General features: G+C 47.8%; 1 protein-coding gene across 2 annotated transcripts; it reads right to left on the reverse strand.

The window, feature by feature from the left end:
* Positions 1 to 674: 674 nt before the first annotated feature.
* On the reverse strand, positions 675 to 18,552 carry CCT7 (chaperonin containing TCP1 subunit 7). 2 transcript variants are annotated; one of them, XM_078056405.1, is made up of 13 exons: positions 18,394 to 18,552; positions 13,123 to 13,276; positions 12,386 to 12,492; positions 10,460 to 10,585; positions 9,422 to 9,474; positions 8,895 to 9,066; positions 5,730 to 5,894; positions 4,487 to 4,675; positions 3,772 to 3,869; positions 3,259 to 3,391; positions 2,598 to 2,804; positions 1,435 to 1,675; positions 675 to 890 (listed from the first exon to the last, which is right to left on the reverse strand). In XM_078056405.1, exons 1-12 carry the CDS (start codon positions 18,397 to 18,399, stop codon positions 1,454 to 1,456), a joined length of 1,632 nt encoding a protein of 543 aa, XP_077912531.1. In that variant the 5' UTR covers positions 18,400 to 18,552; the 3' UTR covers positions 675 to 890; positions 1,435 to 1,453. The 2 variants fall into 2 exon arrangements, with proteins under 2 accessions (XP_077912531.1, XP_035933809.2); XM_036077916.2 differs by lacking the exon at positions 675 to 890 and having other exon boundaries at positions 1,301 to 1,675.
* Positions 18,553 to 18,582: the final 30 nt, after the last annotated feature.

The raw sequence follows: 18,582 nt of genomic DNA on the forward strand, positions 1-18,582 counted from the left end.
CATCGCTGTCCCCACCAGAGCTCACTCTTTTGGTGTCTGCACAAGCTGGGGAGGCCATCTTTACGGACAACCCTAGGACAAGTCCAGCAGGAGCACCAGACACTGCCCGGCCCCTCAGTGGCTTGGCCACCTCCGTAGGAAGCTTTAGCCAGCCAATCAGGCTTTGGCCTGGGGGAGAGACCAAATTGCCCATCACTTTGTGGCCTCAACTCCCCCATTTTGCCAAATGAGGTTGCCCCACTGATTAGATTACTCAGGTCTGGAAATATTTAAAATCAGAAAAAAGACAGATGCTTGGGCTTAAATTGCGTGTGGTTTTAGCATCAAACAAGATGAATATTCATCCCCACAACTCTGAGCCAACTATTCTTATGTTCCTCGCACAGGCAGGGCAGCTGAGGTTCAGAAAAGTTAGTTTACCCAGAGACTGTCAAGTTAGGAGGGATGCCAGACTACACAGTCTGGACCTGCCCACCACCCCATCCTGCTTGAGTCCCTCTAACCAAGAGTGGGCCAAACTCAAGAGATTTTCTTTTTAATCACCTCCCAGTGTCAGGCAACTAAAGCTTCCGTGGCTGAAGGTCACAGAGTCACACCTCCAGCTTCAACAATTACTAATGATAGTTAGCTATAGGCCGGCTCTCAGGACTAGTGTGAATGAGACGGCAGTCAGATCCTGCTGATTTCCACTTTATCTGTGCCGGCTACTCCAAACCTCCACTGGTCAGAAGAAAGCAAAAGGAACCCCCAAGACCATTAGTGGCTGAACCAAGACCGGGTGGGTGCTCCTTCAGCCACCTCCTCAATGGACTTCTAAGGAATCACCACAGAATTTCAAGAGGATGTGGCCTCTCTAGAACATTCCTCCAAGAACCCTCAACCACGAGATCCTGAAAAAGGAGAGACCAAAGACTGAGTCAAGAGTATGGAGGTGGAAGGAGCAAACAAGGTAATGTAACACATCTACTCAAACCCACAGAAACCCTGGGAGCAGTGCCCGGTGAGGCCAGGGCTAAATAAGATGACATCAGAAAAGGAAGGGACTCCACATCTCCTAGCCACTTCTGGGACAAAAAAAACCCCCAGAGTGAAACTTCCGGATGGAGGCCCCTCAAGTGGAGCTCCCTGCCTGCAGAGCAGACCCATACTCTGCCTTACCAGAGGCTGTTGAGGACTGAGCCCAACAGAAAAGAAGAAAATTTTTCTATCTGTGGGTGAGTACATACAAAAGTAAAATCCTGAGCTGGAGTCAAGACATTTCCAAGTAAAACTCCCGTGCCCAAGTAATTTGCAAAGTGAATTCTAAGTCTTACGTTTATTTAAATAACCTCCAGTGAGAACAGAGTGGGCCAATTACTACCCTTTCCTCGTAATACCAATGGACTGAGACAGGGAGAGTAAGCATACGCTGCAGCCAGCCCGCCAGCCACTCACGTGAGGGGCAGGGTGCCTCTCAATGCGGGCGGCCCCGGCCCCGGCCCCGGCCCGCAGCTGGGGGAGTGTCCACTGTTGAGCGAGGATTTTTGATGGTTTCATCTACCGACACGATAAGGCAGGCGGCCTCAGAGGCTGCGGTCAGGGCATTGATGCGCACCATGGCTGGCTCCCACACGAAGGCCTCGAAGTTGTCGGCAATGTCCTCGTTGTTGATGTCCACTCCGTACCACATGCCCCCCTGACAGAACAGGAAAAGAGGGGAGGTTAATAGGGAACTGCTCTCAAATTTCTTCTCGCATATCCTCCAAAAGACTCCGGGCGTTAGGAAACCTTTCTCTCCTGAACTTGCCTGCATTTCCCCAAGGAAGATGGCGTCTGCCTGGCATCACACCAGGAACCTGGACGTGCACGTCTTCCCACCCGTGCCCCTAACACCCACCCCCTTCAAACCCTAAACATGCTGGTCACAAAAGAGCTCCGGGCCCTCTTCCGGGCAACATGCTGTTTTGGGGAGGTCCCGTCCTCAGGTCATCCCAAGGACTGACTGTGTATTTCTCAAGAGGAACACTTTCTAATCCCTTACTAAGCTCACTGCTTCCGTCAGTCCCCATTTCAGATGAGGAAATGGAGGTGCAGAGAAGTGAATGATACGCTTCAAGCCCTCACACAAGTCACAAACAAGGTCACTCACTGAGTGCTTCTGTCACAGTGCCGAGCACTTAACACATCTCTCTCAACAAATACTTGCTAAACAGCAAATAACAAATTAAGCTCGCAGAGAGATCCCAACCTAGAGGCGGTAGAGCTGTGGCTGGGCCGCTGGTTGGCAGGGCTCCGGCCCGCTTCACCCGCACCCTGGGGAACCCATACATGTGGTCAGCGTGTGCTTCCAGGGAGGAGGCCGCAGGGTCCCCCTGGTTCCTCCGATGGCACCGCAAGGAGCGGGATCATACTCTCGGTAGAGGCACTGAAGAAAGCCCTGGAAGCTCCAGTGCTGGCACCGCAGCTTTCTCTCTGCCCTCAGAGGCCCAGTTAGCTGGTACCTGCTTCATTTCCAGCCCTGTCCCTGGGGCCCAACACGCAGAGCTGAGCAGGCACAGCACACGCTCAGCACTCATCCCCACGCACCCAATCCCTGGGCCCCAAGGGGAAGGACCCACCTGGGCATGCCGCGCCCGCAGCTTGTTGAGGATGTTCGTGGCATCAAAGCCAGCATTGTCACACAGCTGGCGCGGGATAATTTCCAAGGCCTTGGCGTACGCCCCAATCAACAGCTGCTGTTTTCCTGGAATGGTCCTTGAGTAATCCCGCAGGTACTTGGAGAGCTCCATCTCAATGGCCCCGCCACCAGCCACCACTGAATCGTTCTGCAGAGACCAGACGCACCTCTCAATGCTAACAGGCCCCTGGTCCAAGCTCCAGCCACAGCCAAGCTGGACCAGCCGGTCAGCAGGCCCTCTAGCACAGAAACGGAGTGGTTCCTCATTCCTCCCACATCCCAAACCCCAGGAAGCCTAGATGCGGCTCTTATCTAGCACATCCCAACTGCAATCCAGTGAACCTTCTGGTTCCTGACCATCTTCAAGGTCACCTTGTAGTCTGAGGGCACTGGTACAATCACTGGGATGGCTGATGACAGCAGCTTCCCTGCTGGCTCACAAGTCATAGCCTTTAAGGCGGCATGACCTATTTTGAGAGACTGAGGCTATTTCTCTATGACTTGTGAGGCAACTCAGGGAAAACAGGTTATACAGGGAAGAAATGACCACACAAATCCAGGGTCTTATCAGCTGGGGAGGCAGGACACCCCCAGCCTAGTACCTTGATGGCCCTCCTGACAATCATGATGGCGTCGTGCAGGGACCGCTCTGTCTCCTCCATAAACTGCTCAGCACCACCACGAAGGATGATCGTGCAAGTCTTGGCCTTGGGGCAGCCAGTGAAGAAATTGTACCTACACCCAGGATCAAATCACACACGTCAACCTCTTTCTGCTGCCAGCCTGCTGCGTCTGACCTCACCACGTCCTCCCAGCTCGGCAAGCTGCTCTTCTGTTCCTCACTAGGGCTTTCTAATCCCACTCTTGTAGACATGTTTTGGGGAAGGTTTGGGGCTGTACCCTGGGGCATAAAATAATGCGGAGTCAGACTTTAGACCCAACTTGATCTCCTTCCCTCTCGAAATACTTCGTATCTGAGTTCTTTATACCCCAAAAGGTGAGACCTCAAAAAAGAGTAGCACATGCTGTATACCACCCCCCAAAAGATGGCAGAAGGCCAGACTCAGGCAGGTCCCGTGAGCTCGACCAAGAGGCAGCCCAGGCCTATGGCTTACCTCTCGCCTCCAATCTGGGTCTCTTCAAAGACCTGGCAGCGGCCCAGCACATCTGACGACAGAGCATTCACACTCGTTTGAATGGAGCCTCCGCAGGCCTGATGAGCACAAGAAGGTGAATCACCTGGCAGTTAAGGCTCACATGAAGCCAGAAGAGAGCTTCGTGCCATCTAGCCTCAAAAGCCAATTCTCACGCTAAACCCTGCCACAGTGCCCCAGAGTCCCCTGCCCTGGATAACCCACTCTCACCATTACCCCCTGGAAGAGGAGAAAATAAAACAGAACAAAGACACATGACAGGCAAGCAGGCCTAGTTAAAAGGAGATGGGGACCCTTTACTTCACCCAAAACCCACTCCCCCAAACTAGCGTGCCTTGGGCCCAACAACTAGTTAGGATCGGTGCTTTGGACCTAACACGTCTTTGGTGAGATGCTCAAAAGAAAAGGAGGAAACCTCGCTGGAAACACCAATACTTGAGTTTATATAGCTGATCACAGCATTACTACTAGGTACCCTCACAAATCAGATTTCCTAACTTGTTTCAGTTACACTGAGCACATACACACGGGGACTGGAGTGCTTCAAGGCAAAAAAAAGCAAAGACACGCCTAGAGTCACATGCCAACCTGAGAGTGCACTCCAGTATACCGGGAGTAAATGAAAACTCCTCCAGGCCTGCAAAAGCCAAGAAGCAGCACACGAATGTTTGGTTACCATCATTGTCCTCTTCAGATCCTCCTCTGGCACTCGGCCAGCACAGAACATGTCCCTGTCGGCAAAGTACTGGGTGGCCACATCCCCGATCGGGAGTTTGGACAAGACGACTTTGGCTCCAGAATGATGGATCCTCTCTAACTTGTCATAGAGAATATTCCATTCAGCATCAACAATTGCCTGATAATCCTGAAGAGACCCAGAAAAAGATGAGGATGCTTTTGGAGAGAGATTAGCATAGATGGTAGGCTAAAATATACCAACCCCCAGAAGTAAAATATGCTGATTTATCTGGGAATTAACACGGGTAACCAGAATCGCCTCTCCTCAGTCCAACTAAACAAGGACCCCATACAGTAACTTAGGAACCACCTAAAACTTTCAAACACCAAAACAGAAAATAACCCCAGGACTGGGAGTTCCTCCAGAGCTGGCATGCCAAGATTTAAGAAATAGTTTAGCCTCACAGAGTTCTACATTCCTCTGAGAAGCTGTACCCGTGGAGTTCCCAATGACAAGACCCCTTCCCCCAGAGGCCATTCCGTGTTGGGGGCACATTACCTAACAGCACCTACTTATAGCTGGGTGACATAGCTACCTCCAGAGACAGCCTTGGTATTACCAGTGATGGGAGCACACCTGTCCCTACAGTGTGGGACCCAGTGTAGAAGGAGAGCCTTCATCTGCTCAAAAAGGAGGACTCAAAATCCTGGGCTCGGTGTATAGGTGGAAGGCCACCGCCAGCCCCTTCCCTGGGGCCAGAGGAGAATATTTCAGCAGGCCTTCCCTATCCAAATCTCTTCAGGTTCAGGTCACTCTGAGTAGAGTGGGAAAAGAAGTGGGCCTGGTACTTGGACATCAATATATTCAGGGGGCCAGGAGGAGAATGGGGTTCATAGGGAGCCTGAGATACAGAGCTGGGCCCAAGATGGCCACAAAGACCCAAGGCTTTATTTTTTTATTTTTTTTAAGACTTTTTTTTTTAAAAGATTTCATTTATTCATTTGAGACACAGAGATACAGAGAGAGAGCATGAGCAGTGGGGGAGAACAGAGGGAGAGGGAGAAGCAGGCTCCCTGCTGAGCCAAGAGCCCGACATGGGGCTCGATCCCAGGACTCTGGAATCATGACCTGAGCCGAAGACAGACGCTTAACCGTCTGAGCCACCCAGGCGCCCCAATATCCAAGGCTTTAGCCCAGAAAGCTGACCGTTCCCCGGCCACTGCCAGCTGATAGGGCCTACCTCAACCGTGTGGACTCTGATTTCAGCATTATCTTTCTCAGCTTTCAGCTCAAGTTCAACATTTAAAAGGGCAATCATTGGATTATTGTACTTTTTGGGTTGCATTTCAAACCCAGCATAAGAGAAAGTCTTCTTGAATGCGACGCCAGCTACCAGCTGGGACTCCTGTTTAAAAACAAACGAACAGTCAACAGTTCAGTACTGGCACGAAAGGAAATCAAGCCAGTGGTGTACTAGGCTAACGTGTGTCCATTCCCCCGAACATGAAAGAGTTAACCATGTCTTTACTTTGCTGTTACAACAAAGCCTTTTCATTTACATAAAAGCTTGGAAAAATACAAAACGTATTTTGGTTGTCCCTCCAGTAGAAAGAAATCAATCCTTCAGCTTGCAGAGACTAAGCACGGTAAAGGGCTGTATGGGCCATCCTCTGAGCCTGACCTCCGAAGCAGGAGCCAAGGGAGAACGCTGAATGCAAGCCTCTGGTGCCAGGCACGGGACCGGGCGTTCATGAATAAGGCACAGGCTGCCCAATGCCTCCCCCTTCAATCCCAACTCAACCCCCCGCCCAGTCTTCTACTGGACACCCTCCCCACAGCCCTCTGTATCTGCCCTGCATGCACGCACACACACTGGGACCTGTGTGCAGGAGCCTAGGTGCTTCCACTTCCCAGGATGCAAAGGGTCAGAAACTCCCTGTACAGTTCCCTAGCTACAACTGTGGCTTCCTACATTTCAGTCCCTCAGAACATGAGCTTCCTGTGGGTTGGATTTAATAGCAGGGAATAGTAAGAAAGCATGCTGCACTTGGGACTGACTTCAGCACTATCAAAAGACTTGGGTTCAGATCCCAGATCTCTTTCTTACTAAATGACCAAGTCATTTCCCACTCGATAAAAAAGGGTATATTCAGCTCAATGACCTCTCTGTTCTCTGCCAGTGCTAATCTCTAATACTGTAGTCTATCAGTGAACATGTCTGTGCATCACTCAAATCCACAGCATCCCAAAGGCGGTGAAGCCTGAGCTTAATCAAGATGGATAAGCAGAAATCAAACAGAAAAAGGGAAAGGTGTTCCGCAGAGGCAGCGTGGTGGCATCAGAGAATGCAAAGCCACTGGCAGCTGCAGGAATATAGAGCAGAGGGCAGGGGTCAGTGCAGGAGAATCTTACAGGCTCTGCTAAAGCCTGCCTCTCATCCTGTATGCAATGTGGGAACCCCAACAGGCTTTCCACAGGGTAGTAAATTGTGGAACTTCACCTTAACAACAGAAAACAGGGCTGACTGAGGGGATCCAAGACTGGAAGAAGGGTGGCCACTGCCAGGACAATGGTCTTGAGAGTAAGTGAAAGAGACAGCTCACGGAAGTAAATAGTAAATTGGCATGCAAGAGGAGACAATGGTGATTGACAGGTTGTGAAGAGTTGTAAAGATTTTCGGAGAAAGTTTTTTTATTTTTATTTTTTGAGGAGTTGTAAAGATGACCCTGGATTTCTGGTGTGTGAGTGACTTGAGTAAATGGTGGAGACACCAACTATGTCAAGGAATACAGAAAATGCTACAGGTCTGGAGGACTGAGATGAGTTCAGCAGCAGATAGATACAAGAGCATGAGGCTCAAGGGGGAGGTAAGGACTGAAGATACAGATCAGGAAGTTCTCAGTTAATCCTGAGAATAAGTAAATAATTACTACCACCATTTATTGAATTCTGTGTGTCAGGTTTTATATGCATTTAAGAAATGTGGGACGGCCTAAGGAAAAAGTAGGCTGGAGCCCCTGGCTTTCTCACCAGATAAAATTATTATTTTGATCCTTAGCTGAGTGACTGCCAATCTAATCTCAAGAGTCTAGGGAAACAGGAAGACTCGGAGAAGATGGGCGACTGCTACCAAAGCAGTGGGTAGAGACAAAATCAGTAAACCATGATGGGCTGAGAAAGGAGCGGTACAGGGGCCAAAGACAGGGGAATTGCTCAGATGACCTTCAGATTCCTCATAGCTTTATTACAGAAGAGAGAACCTCAGTCTACTGACATGTGCCAAGACAGAAGGAAGAACAGAGTGGGGATGTAATCTGGAAGGGTAAAAGTCAAAGACAAAAAGTGAAGGGCCGGGCCAGGATATAATATTTCAGGCAGGTCGTGCCCTGTCTAGAACACCTCAGGCCAGGTCACCAAGGTGGAGTAAAGAAGTAGGGCAGGCCAGAGTGGAGAAGGGCCAAAAGGGCACGGAGATACCAACATCAAAAAAGGCTTCCGGACAGATACCACTGTGTTAAAAAAGAACAAGTTACAGTTATGCTGGGCAATGCAGTAGCCATGAGCCACATAAATAAATAAAAGTTAAATTAAAAACAGTTCCTCAGTTGTACTAACTGCATTTCAAGGGCTTGGTAGCTACTATGGCTAATGGCTACCATAAAATGGACAGCACAGACAGGTAACAGTCCCGCCATCGCAGAAAGTTCTATCATGCAGCACTGAATTAAAAGCCCCACATGCTGATATGGATCAAATTCTAAAATATGTTGTTCAATGGACAAAAGGGAGTTACAACACTGTGTATTATAAATGAACACTGTGTTTAGAAAAGCACTATTTACATATGTACTTAGAAACACACAGACTAATTCTGGAAGCACCTGCGCGTGCACGCGCGCGCACACACACACACACACGCACTTAATAGTGGTTGTATCTGGGGCAGGAACCATATAGGGGACATTTATTTTTATCTTTAGGCCCCTTTATACATTTAGAACTATGTATCATCTATGCAAAATAAATGAATAAAAGGGAGAGCTTGGGCGTGTCCGTTGGAAAAGAGTGGACTGAGAAGTACTTCTCAGATTTATTAACTGAGAGGGTCATAGGTAAGCTATCGGGTGGAGCTAGCGCTGCCCCCTTCCACATCACACTGAGATCCTAAAAATCAACGAGTTCAATCTGCTCTTGTGCCGACAAGTAAACAGAGGTCCAGAGAAATTACATAATGTATGTACAGTCACAGGCTGTAGGGACAGCGTGGGGACTACAACTCAAGTCTGACTCCCAGCCCAACATGCATTCTCTCAACACCTGGAACGTGTGCTCACCTCCTATACCAACCTGCCTGGAGAGTCCATGTGAAAGCAGGAGCCTCCTAGGGAGGCGGCAGCAGGCTTACCTCTAGGGCACCACCTTGCACCTTCTTGATTCCAATCATTTTAAGCTGCAACATATCGTCGAGCATTATCACCGCATCCACCACCATCTTAGCGAAGAAGGCTTTCTGCTGGGAAATCAGCTTGGAGCTCAGAGCGGTCATGGCACACTTCTCCAGCAGCTTCCTCTGCTCCCTGGGACATAAGGACGGGTGGGACCTGCGTCAGGCCCGGAAAGCCCCTCTTGTCTGAGTCTACTGCAATGTGGAGGGGGTGTCTGTTCTGGTCTCTAAACTCAGCCCACACCAACTTCATCTTCCACATCTTTAGGACAGATTATCACTGACAGATGGTGACTGCAGTCAGAGACCTCATGTGTGACAGCTTTAAAACTACAGTGTACAGCCCCTTTTGTGCTGTGTGAGCTGGGGCACAGCCAAGGGTCTGGCAAGAGCCAAATAGCCCCAGGCCCATATAGGGTGGCAACACGCTTCTACGTCCAATTTGGCCACAGAAGTCAAGGTTCTGACAAAGCCCACCGAAAACTTACACTTTATCTTCCTTCTTCACGGTCACAGCGATCTCTTTGATCTTGTTAACTGCCTGCCAACAACAGAAGCCGAGTGAGTCTCTGGTGCCAGAGGCAAACTGGAGAGGTGGGTCCCAGTCTCTCTTGCCACTCTCCAATCTGTTTACTCCCAAATCTTAAACATTCCCATTCTGCAGCTGAAACAACACTTCTAAGTCTGGTAGCTGCCCGGAAACACACATCTTTACAGTTTAGAAAACTCCCAGTGACCAACAGGTATAGGCACAGGTATGGTGTAGGTATAGTTCTGAAGAATCATCAGGGTATTTCCAGGATTTAATTCTGAATATGCAGGGAACACACTAAAATAAATGAGTGGAAACAACCTAAGACGCTAGATTGGGCCAAACCTTCTGGCTTATGGAAAACACCCATGACGACTTCTAGAGCTTTATATATTAATTAGATGTGTTATCCAATATATTTGTATGTTAAACTTAGTATCTTTTCAAAAGCACTTCTCATATATGATCTCGTTTTAATGTTACCAACCTGAAATAGATAGTAAATAACTTTTTGGGCGGGGGGGGCAGAGAATTTCAAGCAGACTCCCCACTGAGCATGGAGCCTGACCCGGTGCTTGATCCCACAAACCCGAGATCATGACTTGAGCTGAAATCATGAGTCAGACACTTAACTGACTGAGGCACCCACATGCCCCTGAAACAGACAGTAAAGGGAGAAAGTGAAGCCTAGAGGGATTGACTTGCCCAAGATCACAGAATGAAGGTGAAAGATCAATAAAAGCAGGGTCTCAAGATGTGCGCCATGAGGAACTTGATAAAAAATCAAAAAACACCAGCTCTCACTTACTGAGCCCATCAGGAAACCTGAGGCTTAAGGAGATAGCTACTGAATGGTAGAACTGAGATTCGTAGGGAGAAGTCAGAAAACGTCCAAGGAACCCTATTACCAGTCTCCCTATACCCTGCTAAAGGTATCCTAAGAGAAACATGAAGGTACCCAGGCACAAGGCCAAGGTAGCCAATATTCCCATACCAACTGGGTGGCAGTGCGGAAAGCTCGGATGATGATCTGTGGGTGCAAACCTTCCTCCACGTAGGATTTCACTTGCTTCAGAAACTCTGCAGCCAGCAGGGTCACTGAGGTGGTACCATCACCGACCTGGAAGAGGATGACAGGAAATTCACATTTTCTTATGTTTAGAGATAAAGCCTGAAACGCCATTTTTAGGCAACCTACCCATTTAAACTGGGGACTGTTTAATGGGTGTGAAATGTGTTTTCTGGAAGCAGAGGTGATGGCAACAAGTACAAGGAAGGTGATGGTAGTTAGGTATCCATCCCATCAAATGGCTTTGGGCTACAAAATTAATTCCCCAGCCAGGCCCATTCTTCAAAGAGGGCTGATTTGGACACTCAAAGTTCCTCAGGATATAAATCACATAAGCAGATTAACCAAGAACTTATTTATTGCACATAGGCATGATGAATAAGATAGTCTCAGTCACACTTATGATATAATGCTTAAGTGTCTCAAGTAACCATGGTAGCAAGAGACATGAGACAAATATTCTTTAAGGAGTACAAAGTACTATAGGAGTTTACAAAAAAATAATTTCCAGCCAAATCCCACTAAAACAAACCTTCCAGGACCAGCCAAAGTCCTTTACATTTTAAACACTGTTTGGAATAGGCAGATCACTAGTCTGCTAACCTTTCTAACATAGTCATTTTCTACAATGGGATCTAAACCCTATTTTTAATGAGGGAGAAAAAGAATAAGAGCTAAAACCAGCTCACCTCTGATTTGGTAGAAATTTACTTTCAACTCACTTATGTCCATTGTGTAATGTGAAGGATTTTCAAGGGGGAAAAAGTGTTACTGTGGTAAAAGGTTTAAGCTGCCAAATTCCTGGCCAGAAAGGTATTAGTCCCTTGTTGAGGACAGTTACAGGTCAAATCCAGACTATTCTCACTTTACTTTTATACAAGCAATACTGTTTCATAGACTACTGGGTCCTAATAAACCTTTCTATATAACTTCAGAACATATTTGTAATACTCTAAAATGCAAGCCTGTTTCCTCTCAACATTTATTATCGAGATTCTAGTGTTAGAATTTTTTTTTTAAAGATTTTATTTGACAGGATACAGTGAGAGAAAGAGCACAAGTGGAGGAGCGACAGGCAGAGGGAGAGGGAGAAGCAGGCTTCCCACTGAGCAAGGAGCCTGACGTGGGGATCAATCCTAGGACCCTGGGATCATGACCCGCCGAAGGCAGACGATTAATGGACTGAGCCACCCAGGCGCCCCTAATGTTAGAAATGTTTTAAGACAGACTGATTAATGCCGTCATATTGTACACTTGAAAATGGCTGAGGTGATAAATTTTCTGTTATCTATATTTTACCAGCATGGAAAATACAACAACAGGTAAACTGGAAACCTTAAAGTTTCCAGGCCCATCTTACAAGGTGACTAACACATGAGAGATTAAATTATTTACTATGTCAGTGATATGAATGACAGTACATGAGCCCGGTCCTAAGATCTCAGCTACATGCAGTGAAATAGTGTAAATTTTAAAAGATTATCAATTCCATCTAAATATTTTACAAGTATGTATTACTTGTGAAATCATAATTTAAGAATTAAAATAAGGGGCGCCTGGGTGGCTCAGTCGTTAAGCGTCTGCCTTCGGCTCAGGTCATGATCACAGGGTCCTGGGATCGAGCCCCACATCAGGCTCCCTGCTCAGCGGGAAGCCTGCTTCTCCCTCTCCCACTCCCCCTGCTTGTGTTCCCTCTCTGGCTGTCTTTCTCTCTGTCAAATAAATAAAATCTTTAAAAATAAAAAAAAAAAAAAAGAATTAAAATAAAAAAAAATTTAAGAGAGAAAAGCAAAGGAGCAAGCAGGCATGTATTTCAACCTTTATTTAAACACATATGCTTGATTTTCCCACCTCAGCATCTTGGGATTTGGCAATGTCCACTAAAGTCTTTGCTGCAGGATGGACAACATCAAGGAGTTTCAGAATTGTGGCCCCATCGTTAGAAATTGTTGCTTTGCCTTAAAAGGAAAAACAAAAAGTAAAAATTTAAAGACCCTTTTCCCAGCTGGAATTGGAGCCCATGCATACTTTACTGGGATGGGACAAAGGAGACCATGGCATATGCAAACTGATGTTTTTTATAGACTTAGCTCTGTGCACAAAGGGCCACCTAAAATCACAAGCTTCCAACGACCATGAGCTCCTGATTTTCTCTGAACTGCATTTAGCACACCTCAAACTGAACGCAGGAACTATTGATTAAATGAGAATGAGAAACCATTTAGATATTCTTGACACGGTTGATACCCTAACATCTCACGTCAGCTAATACACTAAAACATGAGGGGGAATTCTGTCTTGTGAACATGATACAATGGGAAAGACCACAGGCAACTCAGATGGTTCGATTTCATGTTTCCAGGCTGCCTCTCTCTAAGAAGCAAAAGGCTCCTGAGCCCAACTTCTCCCATATATTCCCATAGGGTTCAGCATTCAGGACAAAGTACGAAATGGAACTGTTTCATAGCGAGCAATCCCTCAGAGATCTTAAAAGCAGTGGCATTTGTGATGCCAACCTCTGCTAGCCCCAAACATTCCCCAGGAGTTTCCTCTCCTGCACCCTGGCCTGAGGAACCCTGCAGACTTACCTCGGCCATCTACAATCAGCTTGTCCATGCCACGAGGGCCCAAGGTGGTTCTTACAGCCTCCGCAATCACCTGGCAGGCACTGATGTTACTTACAAGCTGGGGGATGCCTTGGGAACTATCAGTCCCCTCTTTCAACAGGATAACTGGTGTGGGCTGGAGAAGAAAGAGCAATGGACTGCTTTTAATAATCATCTATTACAATGAAATTCAAGGAGGAAGGAGAAAGGATACTCTCCCATAACAGAAATATATGTAAGCCTTTTAAGGATTGGAAAGAGAGAGCGCGCGCCAAGTGAGGAGGGGGTACAGAGGGAGAGAAGCAGACCCCCTGCTGAGCACGGAGCCTGACGCGGGGCTCGATCTCACAACCCTGAGATCATGACCTGAGCCAAAATCAAGAGTCAGACGCTTAACCGACTGAGCCACCCAGGCGCCCCTCTGGAGGCTTTTTAAAACCATATTCCCACTATCTACCGCACTGATTCCTTAACCAGCCCCTATATCCATAGATATTGCCAAGACCACAGCATACCCTGCAGGTGTGCTAGAAAATGGTACGCGGAGCATGATTTAGTCTAAAAGAACAAATCAAATACTGTGTTCTCCAGTGCTCAGCAGAATAAGCATACCCTTTTCAACTTCTGACACTATTCCCTGTGTTGAAGAATTAGGTCACAGCACAGGAGGAAGAAGCTCAGTGTTCACCCTCCAGCAAAACCACCACTTATCTGCATTACAACTTAATCCTAGAGAAGTTGATGGGGCACTGATGCAAACCACGAGGCGCCAACAGCTTCAGGTGGTGTCCTGGAGATGCCCAGGCAAGCAGCCTTACTAACTATGCTTAGCTGGAGTGTCTGGAAGGAGCCAGGCCGAGAAACAAATAGCCTCACAAAATGACAACAAATCTAATTCGTACAACAGTGTTTCCATCTCTCATGCCAGTTCCATAGCGCTTCCCTGTGACCAGTCTCCAATCAAATGTCCCACAGAAATTTTTCTCTATTTTGCATGCTAGCCTCCAGAACAATCACTATTCCTATAGAGGCTTAATTTGCAGACCTGCCTTAGAAACTCTGGGAAAACAGGGATCCTTGCCTATTTTAAAAGCCTGCTTAGAGACCTTTGCTTCAGTGACCATTATTAGCACAGACAGTAATTCTTCACGTTAACAAACCAGAGTTTCTATCAAAACCTGTGCCTTCAGAGATGAGCTCGTAAACCAGAATCAGTCTTCCCTGTGTTTGTGAGTTAATTTTGAATGTGAAACTGAATATAGTAAGGGCACTGTTTCAAAACTTGTGATGCTATGTGTGCACTATTAGGCTAGGACTTCAAATTTATTTCTTACCACGGATTGCAATATGAAGTTTGAAAGCCACTGCCCCTGTCCACCCCGACAGGTACTTCAGGTATCTGAGCAGGAAAGACAAAGGAAACAAAAGCACAAGGGAGATCTCGATCCAACAATAAGGAGTCAAGGATTCACACACCAGAAAGTCTAGTGACCCATGGGGCTGACAACATATTTGCTGGGCAATTCCTGATAAAGGCCAACTCCTTTGGCCAGTGAGGCTGGATGGTAGTGGGCAGGAGGAAGACTGGAATAGAGCTGAAGAGGCAGGCAAGAACCAGATCGCATACTCAACTGTAGACCATGGTAAGGAGTTTGGATTTTATTCCTACAAAAGGAAGCCCTGGAAAAACTTTTAGCAGAGGAATGAATGGCATGTTCTGATTGACACTTTATCTATGTAAAATATAAAGAGAGAGAAAGGAGGCAGGATATAATATGTAAACGCATAAGAGGGGACTGGAAAGATGCGCAACAAACTAATGAATAAGAGAGTGGGAGTAAAAGGGGTTTTGATGCTTTGTACTGTGTATTTTTCTGTTTTGTTTCAATGTTTTCCCAATGAACATATACATTACCTTTTTTATTTTTTTAAAGAATACCTGTCAGATAACCCCCTAAATCTGGGGTTAGGCATGGGCCAGAGGGAAAATTCCTTCCCTTTCACAGTAGTGTCCCAGGTCTGGCAGCAAGAAATGGCTTCTTTATACTCCCAGCATTCTTTCAGGCCTCTTACACCTTCTGTAAGGAAAAAGGTATCCCGCCAAAGGCCCGACGCTCTCCCAGTCCTGCTAAATTATTCCTCACAGCAGCCCCCAAGCTTCTTCAGTTCATCCTTGCCATGGATAGTCTTACACTTCAAACCAAAAACTAACTTTCGGATCTCAAGCTCTTCCTATTGCCTTCAACAAATTTTTACGTCTCGAACCTCCTACCTCTCCAACCTCTCCTACCTCCAGGACAGGATAACTTAAAAATGCTTGTGAAGGCTTTTTCTTACCTCCATCTCCACAAACTATATGCTTATTTACAAGAGCTACCCTGACACTTTCCTTTTTTTTTTTCTTTAAAGATTTTATTTATTTATTTGAGAGAGATAGCACGCGCATGAGCAGGGGGAGGGGCGGAGGGAGAAGCAGACTCCCCGCTGAGCGGGGATCCCCACGGTGGGGGGAGGGCACCCATCCCGGACGCTGGGATCATGACCTGAGCCAAAGGCAGAGGCTTAACTGACTGAGCCACCCAGGTGCCCCCCTTTTTTAAGATTTTATTTACGTGACAGAGAGAGAGAGAAAGAGAGTGCACGCGCGCGTACACAGGGGCGGGGGGAGCAGAGGGAGAGGGACAAGCAGACTCATTACTGAGCCCACAGCCTGACACGGAGCTGTCTTAGGACCCTGAGATCATGACTAAGAGTCAGATGCCCAACTGGCTGAGCCACCCCGGTGCCCCTACCCTGGCTCAGATGGTAGAGCATGTGTCTCTTGATTTCGAGGTCATGAGTTTTGAGTCTTATGTTGGCTGCAGAGTTTACTTAATGAAATATGTGTGTGTATGAAGATATTTTTAAAAAGTAAAAAACAAAACAAAACACTTTCTTACCAGGAGAGCAATTTATCAAAGCCCCAATTCTTCCAAGATGTTTTTCAACAGCAGCTACTAGGGGCACCCTGAACAGAGGATCCCATAATTCCCTCTGCTTCCTCTTGTGTACAACTTTTATACCACCAGCCATCTTAAAGTATGAGCTTCCGAAAGGTAAGGATTATAGTCATCTCAATTTGTGGAGTGCCTAGCTTTGGCCACATATGAAGCAATATGCAATATGCTTTTGATACTGAAAATTCAACTTTACATATACTTGTAAGTGTTTGATATAAGCCATGATATAGCGCTGGCTTCTAATTTTTGGACAAGTACTGGCAGTATGGTCACACTAAATCCACAGAGAATTCTTCAGTACAAAGTAGGGCTCAGAAGCAGCTGACCATAGTCCCCACGTTCCCTGTGCTTTGTAGTCCTTATAGAAATGGCAGGCTGGATAGAGGAGGGATCCTAAGGGAAGGGAAAGGTGGCAGAACTGGATTGAGCCAAGCCAGGTCAAGCAGGATGGGTCCTCTTCTATTAGCTCCCAAAGGGCATGCATTGCTATGGAAAGTCCAGCTTCTTTTCTAAGTTACTTTTCAATCTCACTCATTTTTACTCAAGTAAAGAAACAATAGTGGAACCAGTAATCTGCCAAGGGTATCATGGAAGGCTCTGGAATTTCAGCTTAATGATCTTCATCTTCATCCTCCCTAAAAACTTACACAGCAAGGAAACAGAGCAGGGGTCAGTTAAGGAAAAACCCAAGTGTGGTGGAGCCCCTCGGTGAAGGGTTTTATCACCAGACAGAAGAACCTTGGTTGTGATCCTCAGTTCTTTGAATACCAACCAAAACTCTTATGGTAGCCTTGTCAGCATGACAGATTACAGGGAGGAAAGGAAGCAAACAACCACCTAGCAGAACAGCTAACATCTGCTGAGTGCTTACTACATGCTGCACGCTTTATATGTATTAGCTCAAAGAATCCCCTTAAGACACGGAGGGCAGGACGTTTAATAACATGCTCAAAGTCACACACCTAGTAGGTGGCCCAGCTTATTTACAAACCTAGGCATCCAGTGTGGCTCCAGAGCCCTTACTCTCAAGGGCTCTGCTGCCTCCACCTGGAAGATGAAGGCGACTTCAAGAATAGGTAATGCCGAAGAGGGACTGAAAAAAGGGCAGTACTAGAGGTATGAAGGGGAGAAAGAGTACAGATAAATTCTAGGTTCCTTCTATCGTGGGTACAATTGGATTCACAGGGCATCTGGTAACAGAATGAACACCTCATAGGTGTCAGTTTGACATCTACCAGGACAGGAAGCAGCAGCAGGCCAGAAAAAGAACAGAGGACTTCCTCCGACTGACAGACCGAAATGAATGAGTAACTGCCAAGTGCACCACAGGGAGCAGTACCTTAGTCAGGGTCTTGCCTCAGACACCCCCTTAAAAGCTGGCCCTGTTCCACAGCAACTCAAGAGACAGCAGCAAGCTTGGGACCTATGGAAGGCATCTACAGCTCTGAGGTGGCAAAGGGATGATGCGGAAGCGGGAGGGGCTGCGGGAGGGGCTACGGGGGGCCTCCGGGATTCATCAACACCCCTAATTCGAGAAAAGGAGACCCAGAGTTAGGTGGCCAACTAGAAAGGCCTGGTCTGCTGCCAAATCCGGAAGGGCAGACAAGGTCGGAGTCACAGCCCGGGTCTTCCCACCTCTGAAGTAGTGTCCCCATGTGCCCTGTCCATTCTCCCGGCTGCACCCCCAACAACCAGCTGGCATTACATGACATTCAGTAGGCATTCCTTAAGGAATTAACGAGTGAGTGTTAAAGCACAAGCCAAGTCTGTTTCCAGTACGCAACAGCAGGCGGGCTGGGGGACCCGCGAGCAACCATGGCTGAGCCCCATGCTGCCTCAGTCCGTTCTAGGAAGCACACGTCTTTACATCCCACGTTTCCCAACGCACCCGCCGACCATGTATGCATGCACGCTCAAGTCGCACTCGTTTAACACCGGTTATGATTGTGGGGGGCTCCAAAAATCCGGTCCCCTAAGCGGGCTCGCGGCCCCGAAGCAGCCTGGGACTTGTAGTCCCCAGCCAGCCAGACCAAAGCCTTCCCTCCCGCCCCACAAAGCCCTCGCCCAGGGCCCCAGTTCCGTGCTGGGGCCGAGCCAGGCCGCGGCGGGCCGGGGTCGCCCGTAGACAGGGGGGTCCGGGCAAGGACAGAGTCAATAGGCAGCGGAGGGCCCTACGGGACCGACCCCGGCCGGGCGGCGCCACCCACGGGCCGCATAGCAGCGGATGGCGACAGATAGGCGAAACGCCACTCACCATCATCTTGGAAGCTTATTCAGTGGGCCGCTACTCCTCCTATCTTCTCCGCGTCCGGGCGGCCCAGCAACCCCACAATCCCCCGCGCCAGAGAAGTCCCCAGAAGCTTCGCCAAGCCGTTGGCTCGAGAGAGGAAGGGGACGAGCCACTTCCGCCACTCTATGGCTTGCTACCACAGAGTCGACACGG

This window comes from Halichoerus grypus, chromosome 10 (assembly GCF_964656455.1).
Source record: "Halichoerus grypus chromosome 10, mHalGry1.hap1.1, whole genome shotgun sequence".
Taxonomy (NCBI): Eukaryota; Metazoa; Chordata; class Mammalia; order Carnivora; family Phocidae; genus Halichoerus; species Halichoerus grypus.

Excerpts from the sequence above, each read along its gene's own strand:
- CCT7 (XM_078056405.1), bottom strand. Across the intron at positions 4,676-5,729 it reads TCAGAGTCCACACGGTTGAG|GATTATCAGGCAATTGTTGA; the intron begins GTAGGCCCTATC and ends GGGTCTCTTCAG. Across the intron at positions 2,805-3,258 it reads TTGTCAGGAGGGCCATCAAG|AACGATTCAGTGGTGGCTGG; the intron begins GTACTAGGCTGG and ends TGGTCTCTGCAG.